General features: G+C 41.8%; 1 protein-coding gene across 1 annotated transcript; it reads right to left on the bottom strand.

Moving 5' to 3' along the window:
• Nucleotides 1–4,759: 4,759 nt before the first annotated feature.
• LOC118097825 (uncharacterized) lies at nucleotides 4,760–16,565 on the bottom strand. The gene is made up of 9 exons (XM_035141083.2): nucleotides 16,484–16,565; nucleotides 16,332–16,382; nucleotides 16,180–16,218; nucleotides 15,132–15,249; nucleotides 12,971–13,015; nucleotides 11,323–11,423; nucleotides 9,744–9,806; nucleotides 8,279–8,452; nucleotides 4,760–5,344 (listed from the first exon to the last, which is right to left on the bottom strand). Exons 1-9 carry the CDS (start codon nucleotides 16,541–16,543, stop codon nucleotides 5,321–5,323), a joined length of 675 nt encoding a protein of 224 aa, XP_034996974.1. The 5' UTR covers nucleotides 16,544–16,565; the 3' UTR covers nucleotides 4,760–5,320.
• Between the last annotated feature and the right edge of the window lie 2,925 nt (nucleotides 16,566–19,490).

The following is a 19,490-nucleotide window of genomic DNA, read 5'->3' as shown; positions in this document are numbered from 1 at the left end:
TGTAGGGCAGAAAAACCTCCTTGTACACCTCCTTGAGCTCCTTGGAAGGCAAGGCAGGATAGAATTGTAATAAAAGATATTTTGTTGGTCCTTATGCTATACTGCTTTCCATATTCACAGAGATACACAAAACCAGTTACACAAAAAGGAGACACATTCCCCAGACCATCAAGCCTACACAGTATATAGTACCGGTATATAGGATGATATGAATGTTTTGGTCTAGAAAACATTACTACTGCTTAGGCATTTCCATCTTTTTTGTTTCCTGGTAGAGCAACTCCATGCACGGCAGACATTCTGCAAGCAAAGTCCAAACCATACAAAATAACAGATGTTGCTACCCTGTAATATGATATGTCTTTCCCCATTCACCCATCCATCCACAAAAGGTGGCAAAATGAGCCTCCGATAAAAGCTAGTAGCAATGCACTCCAATCTGAAACCATGGGAAGAGGTCATCTGGATGGAGAGCTGGTCTGAGGTTTCCCACTGCACGGATGATGCCAAGTTGGTAGTGAGGATATAAACTGGTGGGTTTGGAACCTGTACTGTTCCACAGGTCTGTGCTCAGAGATCTCTGAAGAGGCTCCATTATTTTATTTTATTTTTGTTGCCTGCTCCATGATGGCCCTTGCAGTAGAGGGTGCTATGTTATCCCTGTAGCTGGCAGGCTGTGTGTTGTGAATGTTCTGCGACAGGGTGAAGAATCTCCATTGCTGTAGGTGGAGTGGCTCAGACGGTCAGACCATGTGTGGCTAACATAGGACCGTTGTCAGAATGCTGCTCCATGATGGATACGCGTGCCGGTGGTATTGCCATTGATGCTGGGGAAGTGGCTGGCCGTGTTGCTGCATTCTCTGTTCTTTGTCCTATTGTGATTTTCTCCTCAACTAGCTCTATCCATGCCGAGCTGGTGTGGGGGAATTGGTGTGCTGCTCTTCGATTGGTGGGAGTTGGCAGTGTTGCCATGGATGCTGGTGGAATGGCTAGTAGGATTGATGTATTCCCTGGTGTTTGTACTGCAGTTTCCCCCCCCCCTGCTTTTCTGCTGGGGAGGCATAGAACTTCGACTAAGCTATGCTGATATTACACAAGCATAAGCCGATTGCTGGCATGGCAGGGCTATAGGATTATGCAGCAAGTGAACCTTTGGCATAATGTAACTTCACTTAATGAAAATTCTAAAGACATGCTTGTGTGCACACCATATGATTAAAGCAACCCCTGGGAACTGTAGTTTACCCTTTACAGAGGTACAATTCCCAGCACCCTTAACAGTTTGCAGGATTCTTTGGGGGGGGGTGCTTTAAATGTATGGTGTGCATGCAGCACATATACACAGACTGTGGATTTTCATTAATGTACCTTTTTAATCTTTTGAAATAAATGTAGAAACAACAACATGTATGTAGTTCACAAATGCAGGATAATAGCAATTCTTTAAATTCCTGTGGAAGAAAAGCAAGACTAGGATTTAATCCTGGGGATAACTGGTTAGCAGTTTGCTAAACTAAATCTGTGACTTCTCCACCAACATTTGATGACTATAAAAACCTACCATACCTATAGAAGGGATTCTTTGTTCACAACAGCTATGACTAAAAGTGAATTTTATTTTTTTTGAAAAGAGCAATTTTTATGAGGCACATTTTAAGACATTACATTTATTTCTCTTCTTGTATCTCTTCTTCACATCTTCTAACTAATATGCCCCATTTGGTTGTTAATTTTGATTTTACAGTATGCCCCCTTTCCATGACCTGATGTTCCCAATGTCTATTTAAATAGATTATTATTTTTGTTCTCTCCTCTCATTCTTTTACTTATCCATTTTTGTGTGTGTCACTTTCTTACTGTTTTAGGTATTTGCAAGGGCAAACTATGTCCATTCTCAGAGCTTGAAGAATCAGTAACCAGCATTCTAATATGTTTTCCTCTGACATTATTCAATGTGAATTTACTGAAATTGCTTTGAGAACAGAATTTGTTTCAAGACACACAAATTAACTGAATCCGATTAGGACACTGAAATGCTTAAATCTTTCACTTTGTAGTTATGGCTGTTGCTTGTGGGCTGAAGTATAGAATAATAATAAAAGCAATTTAATAGGATACGACTCTAGAATAGGTTATGAACCTGACTTTTAAAGGCCATGATCCAGCCAAGTTACGTATTTTTATATCCAACTACTTTCAGTGAAAAAGGAAAGGACGTGTTTTTATCTCTCCCACTGAAGTCAGTGGGACTAAAAGGTGCTTATCTTTGGCTAGCTTGTGTTCTTAAAATCATTATTGTAAAGGGTGCCATTCTGAATGGTAAAGAAATGATATTGTGTTCTCCATTGACTTGGAAATGTCATGGGTTCAGAGGAAGCTTCACTATTTTCTTTAATCATATTTAAGAAGGTTTAGGTTTTTCCACTTTTTCTATAGCAAGTACGTGGCTTGGTCTGCTGGTTTGAAAAATACAAGTATGTTTTGTCCTCCAGTCCCTTCTTCAGCAATCCCTGCTTGAAATAATTGTGTAAAATAAGTCTTGGATGTGAATGATCTTGCCTTGTTCATAGACTATGTAAATTAAGGTTGAAGCTCTAATTCTAGTCAGTGAACTTCAAAACAAATACCACAGTACAAATCAATGTCAATGAGTTTGTAAACTGTGTCTGGGGAAGTCAGTAGAGAAGCATATTCATGTTTTGCATGATAGATCAGTTCTTTTAAAAATTATTAAAGATTTTCTTGGTTTACAAAAGTACATTCCTTGTCTTTTTTCAGGTTGTACAGTCTTTCTTACAAACCAGTTACACTTGTTGTGAGACATTAGTGTTGAGTACAGTATAAGGTTGGGGAAGAAGAGGGGGAAGAGGAGGGGTGGTGTGGTGAGGCTTATATTCTTTTGTATCGTGTACGTGTGGGGTTTGTGTCAGCATCAACTGGGTAGGTTCTCTTTCTATTCATTTACCTGTATTACATTTCCTTGGTAGTGAGAGGCATTGGGGGGTAGAGTGTGGTTGGTTGTCTGTGGTTGTCTGCAGTGGGGTTGGCTTGCATTTGTGAGTGGAGGAGGGCTTGTTGGGTCAGGTAAACCAGATTGATTTGTATGCTGTTGGTGGATTTTTGTCGTCTTGTTGGGCTGTGTTTGTTATAAAGGGGAGTCATACTGGGGTGAAGTCGCCCTCTTCTATTTGTCCCCATGTCAATTTCAGTTTGTAGGTTAGCTTTTCTAGTAAGTCTGTTTCCCGTACAATTTGATACAATTGGTCCATGTTTACTCCTGACAGGTCTTTCCAGTGTCTGGCTGGGAGGCTTCTGGCTGCTGAGAATAGGTGGGTTATAAGCTTTGTATAATGTGAGTGGTCATTATGATCTTGGAAGATGTTCAGTAGGGCCAGTTCTGGGGTGAGTTCTAATACCTGTTTAGTTATTTTGCATATCTCTTGTGGGACTGCTGTCCAGAAGGGCTGGATTTTAGGGCATTCCCAGCACATGTGGAGGTATGTCCTGTGGATGTGCAGCCACTTTAACATCTTGATGAGGTTCCTGGGCATATCAGCACCAGCTCCCGTGGTGTTAAGTACCACCTGTAGGTGAGTTTCAGAGTTCTGTCTCTGTAAAGTACTTATTTAGAACCATTTAGAAATCACTTAATAACCCCTCTAAGCAATGTATATAAAAGACCTAGCAAAATATTTGTTCTTTTCAAACAAAAAACACCTATCCTGAAACCTCACATCCATTCAGATACCAGAAGTCTGCCTTGATCCTTGTGATGTTTGCAGCACAGCCCCTATGCAAGTTTCCCATTCTCTTTAATGAGACATACTGTCAGGTCAATGTTAATTGCAGCTTTAGCAGTTTTAAAGTTTTTTAGCTGAAACCTAATTCTAAAGGGAAAGGTAATGCACTTGATAGTTTCCCTGCATTTCTCCTTTCTTTGTCCACTAGATGGCAAAAAAAGAACACAATTAGCATACCAACAATTGAAAGTCCTGCTGTAGAATGTGTTTCATTTGCAAATCAAATAGTGCAAGGTTCCCCCCCCCCCAAACTGGAGCTCACTTGAGCTCAGCTTCCGCACCTCTCAGGTGGGTGCAATTGCCATTCTAAAAGAACAAGGGAGAATGTCATGGTGAGCTCCGGCACCTCTTTTTCTAGAAAAATAGTACTGAAACAGCATATTTCAATAGCCAACCCTGAAATGAATGTGTAAGGGTGGACTTCCAGTCCAGTGTATTGATTTGACCTGGACTTCACAAAAAGTTATGAAATTGGAGCACCGATGGTTGTGCGCCTCTCCTCCCCACGTGTAATATTGATTGGCAGTACTGGGTGAACCCTGGAGCTTCCAGTTATAACTCCCCCATATTAAAAGATTTGGGTGGATGACAACTGGTTTAACATATTTAAAAGGAGAAGCAAAATATCCCATTTAAATTCAACTAAACTTAGTGTTTATATCACCCAGTCTTCTGCCACTTTAACCCTGGCTCTCAAGAACCACTACAAAAAGTGAAGACTTAGAAGTCTGCTGAAAGGGGTTCAAGTCTCAGACTTGTTCAGCGTTGGGTGATGTCTAACTAGCAGTACACATAATAGACCCATTGAAATCAACAGACTTTTCACTTAACTACCAGTACATTGATTTAAACGGACCTACTCTGAATACAAGTAACACTGTATATTACACACTGAGTGTTCTATTCCATAGAGTTATGGACTCAGAGAGTTTAGAAATAACTGACAATAAACATTGCTTTAAACTACTTTTATTGAAAATATGTACATTCAACCTTTCCATTAGAGATCTACAACTACAATACAGGTTGTATAAAAATAAAAAAATAAAAACAGTTAAATTCAAGAAGGCAAACAAAATCAGTAGCCAGCAAAAATTAAGACAAATCTTTCATCAAATTTTATGCAGCTTTCAAATAGCTTCCAGAGAAAGTTAGCGTTGCAGTCATTTCAGAGGGCCGTAATGGAAGAGCTACAGTATTTCTGATCTCCTTAGGGAGGAGAACCTTGGCCATTACAATAAAGGCTCCTAGCTGTTACCAGATTCTATCTTGCACAGCAAAGGAAAACAATAAGAGGATCTTAATCAGCATAAAGAGATAAGATATACTAGTCCCAATTCTTTAAATGTATTAGAAAGTAATTAAGTGCACCAAACGACAGAACAACAAATTGTCATTCTACATCAAATTGAATAAATACAGTACTATACTTGGTTATTTCAAACACAGAGTTACAAAAAACAGGCAGTATAATGTGGGATCTTTCCTTCTCTTAGTTGAACATATGCAGTCGCAAACTTTCATGGTTGGACAGCTTTGCGGAGCTGTTAAAATACAGAAAGAGTCATAAATAGAGGTTCTGTGCATGAGGACTACTACGATACCAAATTTGAAATTCTAAACATAAGTAGGGAAAACACTGGAACTTACTTCTGAGTAACCATAGCTGGAACTGGATAGCAAATTGAATAACAACAAGAGGCTCATCATATGTTTATAAAATGCAACTATGAACTATGCATCTAGCATGCAGTGACACCCCCCCCAATAAAACCAACTTCTGGTGCCCTAGTTTAATCCCACCCTCCTCCAATACACTATCTCCACATCTATCTCTTATGTTCTGCAATCGCAGTAAGCCATTCACTTGAAGCCAAGGACTTCCTTCTCCTCACCCTTAGAGAACCTATCTAGCAGCCTGCTCTTGCCTTCCTATTTCACCTGTTAGTTTACTGCATACAGAGACTTGATGGAAGGGGTTGGTGCTGGAGTCTCTTAAGGCAGCCTTCACCAACCAGGTCCGCATCCACTCCAGCCAGCATGGCTAAATGTCAGGGATGTTGGCAGTTGTCATCTAAAATATCACAGTGCACAAGTGACAGCAGTAGGAGTGTATGGATGGAGGCAGCATAGTTGGAGTGGGGAGAATTAAACTAGAGCATTTTACATACAGGATTTGAGCCATTGACTTCCGTCATCTAAATCAAAGGCAGGGAACTAGATCTGTTATGCTATGTTACTGTTTATTCATATGCTGTGTTTCAGTCAAAAGAATGAAGGTAAGGATCTGATAGGTGAAACAGACCATTATCTTCCCTACTCCTTGTTGGGAAAATTCGACCAGTAGGAAGGGCCAATCACCTGTCAAACCCCTGACATCAGATGATGGGATGCTTTGAAGTCCCCATGAATGCTTGAGACTTCAAAGCACCACACAGGGGCTGGAGGGCCTGGTTTGGGGAAAACTGCATTATGGCAAAAGTGGAACCCATGCCAGGCCAAATTAGGTCCATGGAGGTTCCCTATCCCAGACATAAAGTGACAGACTATGTCCCCTCTATGACATCAGATAGCCAGGCTGTTTCTAGAAAAAGTCAACACTGAGGAATTAACCTTTAAAAAGTTTACACAAAGGAAAGAAGTTGGAAGTCACCAGCTGAAGGGAAAACAAGGATATTCCCAGATGCAGAGGGAGTGGGGCACACAAACACACACAATTTCACCTGCAGCGCACCTGGCCTTCCTACAAAAACACAAATGTGCATACTTCTCCAAAGGATGCACACAAGCAAGATTCTCTTCTAAACTGCTTTCCTGGGATTAATATTGTTTGTATTCATATTATTTATTCCTCAAATGGAAAAAATAACAGGGAGCTAGGGGTGCAAAATTCATCCAGTCCTGGCTTTGTTGCAATCACCATTATTTCTGATCTGCTACAGTTCAGATTCCACCAAAAACTACATTCCTACATTGTCCTCCTCACTATCTGCTATGGCTAAAATTTGCACAACTAATTTCAATGGAAGGTAAACATGCTTGCAGACAAAAAGAATAGAATTCTGGTCATATTTGCTCGTTTGACTTCTGTTCATGACCTCTAACAAACGTGCAGATTGGGGGATTTCTGCTCCCTTTTCTGTTTCCGATGGAATTCTCCAGCACCCGTACAGGAAGCCTACTTGATGCTTTAGCTCAGATTCCTACATTGCAGGGAGTTGTACTAGATGACCCTTGGGTCCCTTCCAACTCGTAAGATTCTATGATTCTATGGCACTTGGCTAAGAGGTTGCACAGACATTCCAGAACCAGCACCCAATGGACTCTGGCTGCTTAGGTGTAACTGGGCAAGAGCAGCTGGCCCATCCCAATATTTGCACACAGTATCAATGGGCACAGTTCATGCTGTGGGTGTGGTAAGGCAGGCTGATAGCAGTACAGGATATCAATACAGGATATTTGCATAAGTTTGCTCACATGCTCCCTCAGGTTTGCCCCATTGCTCTGCCCTGATGTCACTGTGACATCCTTAGTGTTATTGCACTTTTATTTTTATGTTGCCCCCCATGGCCCTAGCCAGGGTTCATGTGGTGGTGGGGGCAGAACCTCAGTTATTTAAGTATTTTTATTGATTGGGGGGGGAGCTGCCCCTTCCCAGCTGTGTCCATGGTTGCCCTAATGCTGTTCTTCCCTCAATCCTCAGCTTTCAAAGACAGGGAGATCTTGGGGGGTGGGGGAGATCATAAGCTGCCAGTTATGGGAAAGATTAGGAAATAAACTAAGCTAATGGTAAAGTAGAGGAACCCTGGACAGTTCAGTCCAGTCAAATTTGACTATGGGGTGCGGCACTCATCTTTGCTTTCGAGCCAGTGTTTGTCCACAGGCAGCTTTTCCAGGGTCATGTGGCCAGCATGACTATACCACTTCTGGTGCAACGGGTAGCACCTATTTATCTACTCACACTGGTATGCTTTCGAGCTGCTAGGTTAGCAGGAGGTGGGACAGGGCAACAGGAGCTCCCCCCGCTGTGCAAATTCGAACTGCTGACCTTATATTGGCAAGCCCAAGAAGTTCAGTGGTATAGACCACAGTGTCACCCATGTCCCTGTCAGTCAGCACAGGTTAGTGGCTCTAGATATTATGGATGGGAGGGGGAGATCTAACTTGTACTTCTGGTCTGTTGTTGCTAAGCCCTAAAAGAAGGGTGGCAATAAATTGCCAACCATTGCAACATATGATGCTACCTTGCACCAAGGCAAACACTTGGTACATCTGCAATGGCTTGTAGCAGCTCTTCAAGGTGGGAGTCTTTTCCAGCCCTACCTGGCAATGCTGGGGATTGAACCTGGGACCTTCTGCATGCAAAGCAGATGTTCTACCACTAAGCCACAACCCCTCCCCCAGGCTTCTGCCCTTCTACACTTGCATCTCAAAACACTGCAAAATCTTGGGAGTCCCTTTATTTAACAGTTTCTCACCCTGAAGCGGAATATTGATCCATCCGTCACATCTGTGTCTCTGTACTTTAGAAACAGTGTCCGACTCGCATGAATATAGTGTGTTGTATCTTCGGGGCATTTAAACTGTACCACTTCTCCATTTTTTTCTTTATCCATGAAGAAAAGATGACATTTTAGATCATCTGCATTTAGCTATGGAAATACCAAAATATAGATTATTAAGCCACCTACTTTTTATTCAGTTTCTCCAGTATCTTACATAAGAAAAGAAAGTTTCATAAGAAAAGAAAGTTTTTTTAAAACACCATGTCCTGGGGAATTTTCTAAAGTACCACTTTCAATGGCACTGCAATTCCTTATACCAGAGTAAGAAGGTTCACTGTCTCCCTTGCACTTTAGATATGCATTTTGTTGCATGTGCACTCTGGAAAAACAAACGCCACTGGCCAATCTGTTGCCTCTGGAATTTTTTATGGAAGCACATACATTTCTCAGCAAACTACTCCAACTTCCCCTACAAATCTGTGATTACTGACCACTCTTTAACCAGTTTCCTAGCTTTTTGTTCAGATAGGGCTTCACTCGAGGGTCTGTAACCTTCTAGAGCCTGACAACCCTGAGAGTACACAGTTCTGCCTATTTTATCCTCACAACAGCCCTGTGAGGTAGGTTCGGTTGAAAGACTGACTGGTGCAAGGTCATCTACCAAGCTTCATGGCCAAATAGGGATTTGGACCCAAGTCTCCCTGGTCAACTGTTTTGTATCTAAGACTTCCACACACATTAAATAGCACTTTAGCCAAATAGTTAATCCTTTCTCATGTTGACAACACACGAGTCTTCCCTCACAAACCTCCTGTGCTTCTTCCAAGCGAGACTAAAGCTGCAATCCCAAGCCCACTTACATCTAAGTAAGCCCCACTGAAGTCAGTAGGGCTTACTTCTGAGTATTCATGGGTGCTTTCTGCCCTGTACATTTAAAGCACTCTCATGCCACCTTCTGGAGGTTCCCTCATTGCAATAAATGAAGTTACAGGGAACCAGGCAGGGGCACCAGCCCTGTGGAACACCTTCCTGTCAAATGTCAAGGAAATAAACAGTTATCTGACTAGAAAACATCTGAAGGCAGCCCAGTATAGGGAAGCTTTTAACGTTAGAGGTTTTATTGTGTTTCTATATATTTTCCTAGAGGCCGCCCAGAGAGGCTGGGGGAACCCAGTCAGATGGGTGGCATAACAACAACAACAAAAATATAAATATAAATAAAATAAATAAATAAATAAAATAAAAGGGACTATAAGCCTGCACCACTTATGATTATAAAACTGAATGCAGCTTTCGAGCCATGTACAGTATGTACCTAGTAGGTAGATATTGATAGTGAATTGTGCTCAATTTGGTGGGTCACAAATTGTGCAGACCTGGCATAAAGCATTTCTAAGTGTTCATGTTCTTCAGAAAACAATATTGGTTGAACTCGTACCTTAGTGATATCAAACCTTTTGCCCTTAGTATGTGGCTTATTCGGCATATCACATGAAAACACCTGCAAAGAAAAGACCTCTTAGTTTCAGAATGCTTTGGGGAAATATGGGATACCAAAATAATGACTAGATTGGACATGGTGTAGAAGAACAAGTAACAAACCAACAGATTTTTTAAAATGATGGTCGTTATCAACTACATATTTTGAAAATGATGCTATGGATTTAGACACCTCCGAAGAAATCATAATCAAATTTTGTATGATGGCTCCTGAGATTAAGGAGCAGGTTTCCATCTATGTTTGGATACAATTCAACACCATTTAATATCAAGATGCCAGATTTAACCTTTTAAAATTACACTGGGTTTTTGGCTTCTTAGAATTCCTGAGCAACGACAGGTACTAGGCTGCTAGTTTTACTATATATGGGAATGATAAATTCCTGGACAATACAGCTCTTTATAATATTTTGTACTATTATAATGCTGTTTCATGCACTGCATAAAATAGATAGATAGATAGATAGATAGATAGATAGATAGATAGATAGATAGATGATATATTTGTGCTTTGAAAAATATAAATAAATAAATATGTTAGTCTTAAGCTAGTGCCACAAGACTGTCGTTTTTGCTGCAAGATTGTAACGGGGTACCTCTCTTTTCTCAAAGGATTTAAGCAATCCCCCATCCTCTTGGGCACAACTCTAAGGCTTCCTCACAATTTGGGAGCCCTTAAATTCATGTAAACTGGCCAAGCATTGATAATGTCAAGGAAGCCTCATCTGTAACTTGCTGTAGGGATACAGAATGAATTTTCTGGCATCTTATTGGAAATAAAGGCAGGTGAGAAATCTATCTGAGGCAGCAATGGAAGCTTTTCTTCTAATGTAAACAGCAGGCGCAGGAGGGGACTACTGTATACGGATTTGGACTGCAACAGGGAGCAAAAGTTTGGTGCCTCTGTATACCCAAGGTTCAAAGTTGAACTGGTGCATCTGCTACTTACTTCTTAAAGTAATTTTATTAATACCTGTAGTGCCGTATTTAGTTTGGTCCTAAATCAACCTCTTCAGGATTTTTCAGGTTTGGCCAGTGTCAGTGACCAGAAAAAGGGTGCAGCTGAAATGGCAAAAATGTGATTGATAAAGAATCACACAGCTACCAGAGAGCCAGTGTGGTGTAGTGGTTAAGAGCAGTAGACTCATAATCTGGGGGACCAGGTTCGCGTCTCCGCTCCTCCACATGCAGCTGCTGGGTGACCTTGGGCTAGTCACACTTCTCTGAAGTCTCTCAGCCCCACTCACCTCACAGAGTGTTTGTTGTGGGGGAGGAAGGGAAAGGAGATTGTTAGCTGCTTTGATACTCCTTCAGGTAGTGATAAAGCGGGATATCAAATCCAAACTCTTCTTCTCTTCTTCTTCTTGTTCTACCAGTTAAGGCCCATGTTGGGCAAACGTATGTCAAGTTAAATGCACATTTTAATCAGAACGTGCAGATTACTTTCTACCTTCTGTCTGCATTTCTGTGATGCTCAGTCCCCATCCCATCTCAGACATAAACAGACTTGTGGTTACCTTCAGTTGCTTGCGGTCAATGTCTTTGGTCAGCACCAGCAATTTGTTTTGTTCATCGGACACTTGGCTAAAAGTAACTAGAAACCTGCCACAACCTGGGCCTAAAAAAGAGGAGCATAAGAAGGAATCTTTGTGCAACATAATAGATATAACAGGATTTATGTATAAATTTATAAAAGAATTTCAAATAATTACTGGAGCTAAAGTAATTATCCATTGGAATAAATATTATGTGGTGACACAAGTGAAACAACAGTAGGTTCAATGTTCCAAAAATGGTTGGGAGCACAAAGAGTGGGTGCAAACCATGCTAAAGCAATGGCAGCAAAGACCAGAGATAATGTGGTGCAGTGGTTAGATTGTTGGACCAGGGGCTAGGATGCTTACTGGGTGACCTGGGGTCAGTGACTGCTTCTCAGCCTACCCTACCTCACAGGACTATTGTGGGGATTAAATGAGGAGTGGGAGAACCATATATGCCACTGTGAGCTCCTTGAAGAAAAAAGTGGGATACAAGTACAATAAATAAATAAAAATAATATTACAGAAAAAGGAAGCTTGGGACTAGGGTCTGGTGTTTCACTATGTTTGGGACAAATAAAGGACTTTCCTCCAGGTCAAACTGGCAATGACACTGAGAGGGTTGGTTGGTTTTTACTTTGTCCCACCTTATATACAGTGTATGGTTTGGCTCATTGGTTTGAATTGTCCCAAGCCAATTGTTTTCTACCAAACTTCCTTTTGGTGTATCTTATGTCTGGTTGTGGCCCAGATTGCATGGCTTGATCTTCTGTGATCGATCCCACCTTACAGATGGATGTCACTCAGGGCAAGGGACTTCTTGATAAACCACAGCACAAGCCTGCCAGACTAATCTTTACAGTTACAGGTGGGTAGCCGTGTTGCTCTGACGTAGTCGAAACAAAATTAAAAAATTCCTTCCAGCAGCACCTTAGAGACCAACTAAGTTTGTCATTGGTATGAGCTGTCGTGTGCATGCACACCGCTTCAGAAGAATGACAATGACAAACTTAGTTGGTCTCTAAGGTGCTGCTGGAAGGAATTTTTTTATTTTGTAATCTTTACAGATTATTTATCCGGAAACATCTCAGTCTTCAGGGCTGTGAGGGAACCTGCAATATACTTTTATGGCGCAATTACTGCTTTGGACATTGTTATGTACTGAGCTGAATCCTAGAACAATAGGATTCAGAATCAGCGGGAGCTACCCAATCCAACTCCAGGTGGAAGTGAATCCGCAACCTCTCTTCTTCTCCTTGATGAATATGAGCTGAATAAAGAGCATGAAATTCACTCTCGACTCCGAGTATATTTCAGACATTTAATGCACTACAGGTAATTTGGAACATGGATTGGATAATGGAAGTTACTCTTAAAGTTAAGATGATACCTCACTTCTCAAGTGTGGCGGCTGCATGTATCTTGGTTCCTCATTTCACTGCTTAGAACATGGACATTTTGCTCTTAAGCCTCTATCACACATTCCTGGTATAATAGGGGTAAATTGACAGTAGGGGATAATTAAGGACTCATGTCGGAGGCAGCCGGTGCACATTTTAAAATTGACCTTTAAATAAAAAACAGAATTGAGCAAAAATCACCTGGATCACTGTCACCCAATTCTTACCTTGAACACGGAAGTAATGGACCCAAGTAGTCATCCATCTGATATCTAAATACAATACACATCAAAGTGTTAACCGTCTAACTTGTCATCTATAATTCCGCTATAATATAACAATGAGTGGTAATATTCTCATGCCCCACCCCTCCCTTTGATTAGGCTACTTATCATTGAGGTAGTAAACCTATCTCTGGGCTCCTCCACTTCAGGCAGTATGTAAAGACTCATATGAGTAAAAGCCCCTCCTGCTGTATTGTGGTCAGGGCAGTCATGCTTAGTCATAAAAAGAAAATGATGTGGTCTTTATAGACTAACTCAAAGGACAGATCATTCATTTTGTATTCTTTCTCTCACAGTATCTGCATTTGCCTCCTATAATAAAATGTACAGGATGTATTGTCGTCATGATTTGCTTGTTTGTTAAAAGGGTTGCTTTGCTAAACTTGTATCCGGCCTTCACACCCAATGGTCTGATGGTGGCTAACAAGAAGAATACGAGATCATAGCAATAATACATTTAAAAACATAAAAACAAGGCAACTATTTAGAGAATTGCATTTGCTATTGATATTAACCATAACTAGTTTGACCCTTAGCATTTAATTTAAGGGATTGTTTTCAATAATGTTCTAGACTTAACCAGGAGAAAGTAGGGAGACAACTCTGGTTTCAGGGGTAGAGAAGGCAAATCCATCCCTTTCGCCCCTGAAAGTTCTTTTGTTTGTTATACCAGAGACGTAAAACCTCTAGATGTTGCTGGACTGAAGCAGCCAACATCCTTGATGACGCGCCCAGTGCGCACGGGGGAAGGGGGGCCCAGCCGCGATGGCACCCCACTGGGATCATGGTGCTGGGGGTGGTGCACTCCCCCCGCCCCCTCTTCCTCCGCCAATGCCTCCATTAAGAATAGAGGATGCCTGCCTGTTGTCTGTCATTACTTTCCAAGTGCGAGAGTCAATCTGCCTCTTATTTATGAAATAAAGAAGTGTATAAGCAATAGGGTGATGACTTTTTTACAACCTCATTTCCCTGTATCATAATTTGATGAGCTTTCATTAAATATTATATAAAATCTTACTTTCAAAGAGATTTTATTTTTAAAAAAGCCTCACGCACAAAAAAATTTTTAAAATTTTTTATTTATCAGTTTTTTGACCATTTTTGAAGTCACTGTAAGCAGATATAAAATTGAACCCAAGCTTTAGAGTCACATATATACAACATTATATAGGGTCATCAAACACACAAGGAAGCTTTTTTTTAGCTGCAGTAACAGTATAGACACCGCTAGAGGACGATGTTTTGCTACCTCTCCTGTAGGTTCTTTTCCCAGCATGCCCGGCAGGGTTTGCTTGCTGAGTTTTCAGGTCCCAAAAAGGGGCTTTTACATTGCGCAGGTGTGACATTTGCATACCCTATGTTGCTAAGAACACTCCCCATTGTGGAATGTGGTGTTGTGTCCAAATTTGATATGAAATATATATAGAATTGTTAATACTATTTTATGAAATGGTAAAACGGCATACAAAAAATTAAAAGCGGTTTGTGCGTAACCTTTTTTAATATTACAATGGAATATACCTCATTTTAGTCATGGATAGGCAAAAGTTCATCCATTTGTGCTGCAGGAAATAATTTTTGAGGAAAAAAATGAAAAAGTCATCACCCTAATAAGCAAACATTGCAAAACAGGGGGAAAAAACATACCAACTTGTCTCATTCTGCATCAATTTTGTATTAGCGAAATGCTTGATATTTTCAGAGGTCCGTGTGCTTTTAAATTATATTACTCTAGTAGGGGAACTAACATTGAAGCAACAAAAGTGGGTTCTGCAAGCGCTTGCACTTTGAGCCTTGTACGCAGTGATTGGAGGACCTTACAGTCATGGCTGAATTTGTTCAGACTGATATCCACACAAAATTGACCTTTGTATTACTTTGTATTTTGTGTGGATATCAGTCTGTACATTTGGAGGGCTTATATTAACTTAGATGTTTAACTTCAGATGTCTCTACTAGTTGTTATTGCGTTCAGATTGTGAACTGATTATTGTTTGTTGTTATTCGTATTATGCATGTACTATTTTTTATTTTATTGTCTTTTATCCCCTCCTTTTCTGTTCAACTTGCAAATTAAAAAAAAGACTGCATAGAAACAACATACCATTTTTTTTCTGGAGTCTAGAGAGAGAGATTCCATTCACATCAAACTTCACTACTTCATTGGCCTCTGTTAAGAATAAACATTCTTCTTGGTGGAGAAACTGATATTCTGTTGCTGCCTGAGAAAAACAGAAAAATCTGCCATGAAATACATGAGGCAATGTGAGGGGCTCCTTGAGACATTTTTCAGTATACCACATGTTCAGTATACCACAAATTTGCTGGATGAAGTGTGGGAGATATTTTTTTAATGCTTAATGCAAGTTGAATGCATGATCTATGAGCTGAATTTATAGGAACTTTTCTGCATTATCTAATAAATCTAACTCCTACAATGTTTTGCCTTAGAACCTTTATTCTACAAGTCTTCTTTCAAAACAAAGTGATGTTGTGCTTTATTATCCCCATGGAGACCCAATTTTTCTATTGGAGGATTGCATTTACTTCTTTAAAAAAAATCAGTCTAGTTATGTATGCCAGTGCTGGAAAGGAAGAAATATAGTTTGCAAATAACCAGATACCTATCTATCTATATGCATAGATGTATATACACAGAGGCATTTGTCTATATCACAAAACAGATTTTGCTGCAGGGAGAAAGAAGAGCCTTGTGAGATCTGCTTAAAAAGGATTGCATATACACTCCTGTATTTGATGCTTTCATAAATAGTGTAGTGCTATTGTTTTTTTTCTGTCGAGATACGCATTTCCTGAGAAGGTATGGCTGCATAATGATCACTTTAAAACAGGCATCCCCAAACTGCGGCCCTCCAGATGTTTTGGCCTACAACTCCCATGAACCCTAGCTAACAGGACCAGTGGTTGGGGAAGATGGGGATTGTAGTCCAAAACATCTGGAGGGTCGAAGTTTGGGGGTGCCTGCTTTAAAAACACTACCAATTGCATGACAGGCAGCTACAAGTCTTCTTGCCAAACCAGAAAGGTTTTCATTATTACTAAGCTATTTGCGGGATGCTACATGATAATCTAATAAATATTTAGTGCCATATTTGTGCTGTGCAGAAGTGAGAATTTATTCTCATTCTTACCTTCTTTCCATATCTGTAGCTTTCTTCCACTTGCTGTTGCTAAAATAAAGTAAAACAAATAAGTAGTTCAGCAAGGAAAAAAAAAACCAGAACCAGAAAATTATCAGAAAACCTTGTGGTACATAGAAGTGAGAATTTATTCTTGTATTTACGTTACTTGTCGTTCTTCGGCATCGTTTTCTCAGTTCCATCCTTGTACTGGGCTAAATAAAAGAAATCAAGTAACATTTATCTGCATGCATTTGCCACAAAAGCGTTACAATTTTCGTACTGTACTAAAGTGAGAATTCATTCTCCTGCTTACGCTATCTGTAGGTCTCTGCCTTTGCTTTCTGCTTCTCATCTTGGTGCTGGCTGACATCATTGTGTGGCTTACTAGAGCGGCACAACGAATTTATTCACTTGAAATGTGACTCAGAAACAGAACTTGGCTCAGGGCCTGTGGAATTGTGCAAGCAAGGCATGCTGATGCCTGCTGTCTACATAATGTCCAGGAAAAAGAATAGCCATAAGTAAATTTCCAGAATTCACTTCCCAATAGCCTTTTCTCCTTCTCTGTGCTGGCCACATAGTATTGGTGGCCTGCCAGGAGGATGCGGGAACTCTCCAGGAAATGACAAATGGGCTACCATGGTGCTAAATGATCCTGGAAAGAAGCATTTCCGGGGAGAATGCTCACCTGCACCAGCCAAGAGCAAATGAGCAACAGAGAGCAAGACCATCACACCTTCGAATAGCAAACTTGAGAGGTGGGATTGAGTGCTGACAGAATGGTAGCCAAAGGAGGCAGAGTAAGAAACAAGAGGGAGGAGGCTGTGTGCTTAGAGAAGCCCTTAGGTTTGCAGAACTCCAAACAATCTTTTTTTTATTTTTTTAAAAACCTAGCGGGCATTCTCCCCACCCCCACCCCAAAAATGCACACAGTTTAATGAATGAAGACTGAGCATGCTCAGCAACCAAGGAAGGTTGACTGGCAGTTGCAAAATAAAATAAAATGCCTCCACCTACTGAATTCAGAGAAGTAGGCTCCTGCAGTTTTATTGACGGGGTAAGACTTGTCTGCAGTAGCAAGTAGCCTCATCCACTACCCCACCAGCTTCCAAACAATGCCCATTCAATATGTCTAGAGAGTCAACACCCACTGTTAGTACTATGATAATAATAATAATAATAATCCTATATAATAATGTGCAAGTGTCTCTGCATCCAGCTTCCGTGTCCCTGTGTCCGCACTACTGCGCATGTGCCCCACGGACACAGGGACTGGACGAAGAGACTGCACCCGCGTGCACTCCCCCCCTGCCTCCTCCAACTGCCGCTCCCGGTCGGACACCGCCTCACTGCAGGGCACGTCGGAGAAACGAGGGTGGAGGCCGGCGGAGGTGAACGGGGGGGGAGGAAGGGCGCCTTTGAGGATCCCGGTCCAGCTCCCGCCGCTGCCGCGACCCCGGAGCCCAATGCCGCCAGGGCGGGGAAGGAGCCTCTCCTCCCCGGCGTAGGTCCCGGGGTTCGGAGAAGCGCTGCGCAAGCGCTTCTCCAAACCCCGGGATGTCTCCTTCCTGTCGGCGGCTGGGGGAGAGGAAGGAAGGAGAAAGGGCTGCTTTCTCCTCCTTCGTACCTGTCCCCCTGCCACCAACAGGAAGGAGACATCCCGGGGTTCGGAGAAGCGCTTGCGCAGCGCTTCTCCGAACCCCGGGACCTACGCCCGTTTACTCAACGGGCTGAATTACACTAGTAATAATATAATTTATAATTTCTACCCCGCCAATCTAGCTGGGTTTCCCCAGCCACGCTGGGCTGCTCCCAACAGAATATTAAAACCACCATAAAACATCAAACAGTAAAGACTTTCCTAAACAGGGCTGCCTTCAGATGTCTTCTAAAAGTCAGGTGGTTGTTTATTTCCTTGACATCGGATGGGAGGGCGTTCCACAGGGTGGGCGCCACTGCTGAGAAGGCCCGTTCCCTGGAACCTCCCTTCTTGCATTGAGGGAACCGCCAGAAGGCCCTTGGAGCTGGACCTCAGTGTCTGGGCAGGATGATGGGGGTGGAGACGCTCCTTCAGGTATACTGGGCCGAGGCCGTTTAGGTAAGGTTACCAGATTTTTTGAATAAACCCGGAGACACTTTTCAACTTCCTGCTAAATTGTAGGGATGATGGCTGGATTGGCGCTGGCAAACCACGCTGAACGTCAGGATAGGTAGACACAGGTTAGCAGGATAGCAGAACAAAGGGGTGGTGGAAAAGTACTGGAAAGTCACAAGATGAGCATGAGGAGGGGGCATGAGGGGAGCATGTGACAGGAGCATGGAGAGTAAGCATGTACTCAATGGAGAAGTCATGTAGGGAAGTTTGGGGGCGTTACCAAAGATGCCCTATTCATGAGCATTTCCTTATATGGTGTTACAGTACCACCTTTTGGTTTGTATATGCCCTTATTTGGTTTGAAGTTGTGCCTGAGGGGCTAATCATTAACCAGCATGTGAGATTCCTAATAAAAGGGAGCCCTTGGGTGTAGCTCGTGGTAGCCTTCCCGTGATACCACCACCCTGTCATCACGTCATTCTTTGCTAGTGCAACACTAAATAGATGGATTTTGTCAGGGGACTGATTTGTAAATCCGGGGGCTGTCCCCGGGAAACGGGGGCATCTGGTAACCTTACGTTTAGCGCTTTATAGGTCAGCACCAACACTTTGAACTGTGCTTGGAAACTAGCTTGCTAAGAGGCCCAAAGTAGGGATCTGGGGTGAAATACTGTAGGCTATTCAAAATAGTTAAATTCGGACTGAATTTGTTTTAACCAAACAAATAGATTCACAAAATGTGCAGCATACAGTACTGCAGTCAAACAAGCATTTAACTTACCCAAACTACTGAAATGGGCAGATAGCTTCTCTATATGCTGCAGGTGACAGTGATGTGCATTGGTTGAAGCGTGCACCCCTGAGTAATGATCTCGCATTCTTGCACTATTAACAAGGGAGGCAGATCAAGGACCTTGAATGCTTTCAAGTGACTCTGCGGCCTTTCTTTCCCCCCCAAAAAACCATTAAATTCGCTACCTCCCCCACAGAGAAATGGAAACACCCACTGAGAGAAGAAGGAGGGGTATACCATATATTCCGGCGTATAAGACTGGGCGTATAAGACAACCCCCAACTTTTCCAGTTAAAATATAGAGTTTGGGATATACTCGCCATATAAGAAATATGACCTGGCATATAAGACGACCCCCAACTTTTGAGAAGATTTTCCTGGGTTAAAAAGTAGTCTTATACGCAGGAATATACAGTATTTTGTCTTTAGCAT

This window comes from Zootoca vivipara, chromosome 16 (genome assembly GCF_963506605.1).
Source record: "Zootoca vivipara chromosome 16, rZooViv1.1, whole genome shotgun sequence".
NCBI lineage: Eukaryota > Metazoa > Chordata > Lepidosauria > Squamata > Lacertidae > Zootoca > Zootoca vivipara.
This window is presented reverse-complemented; position numbering and strand designations above follow the sequence as displayed.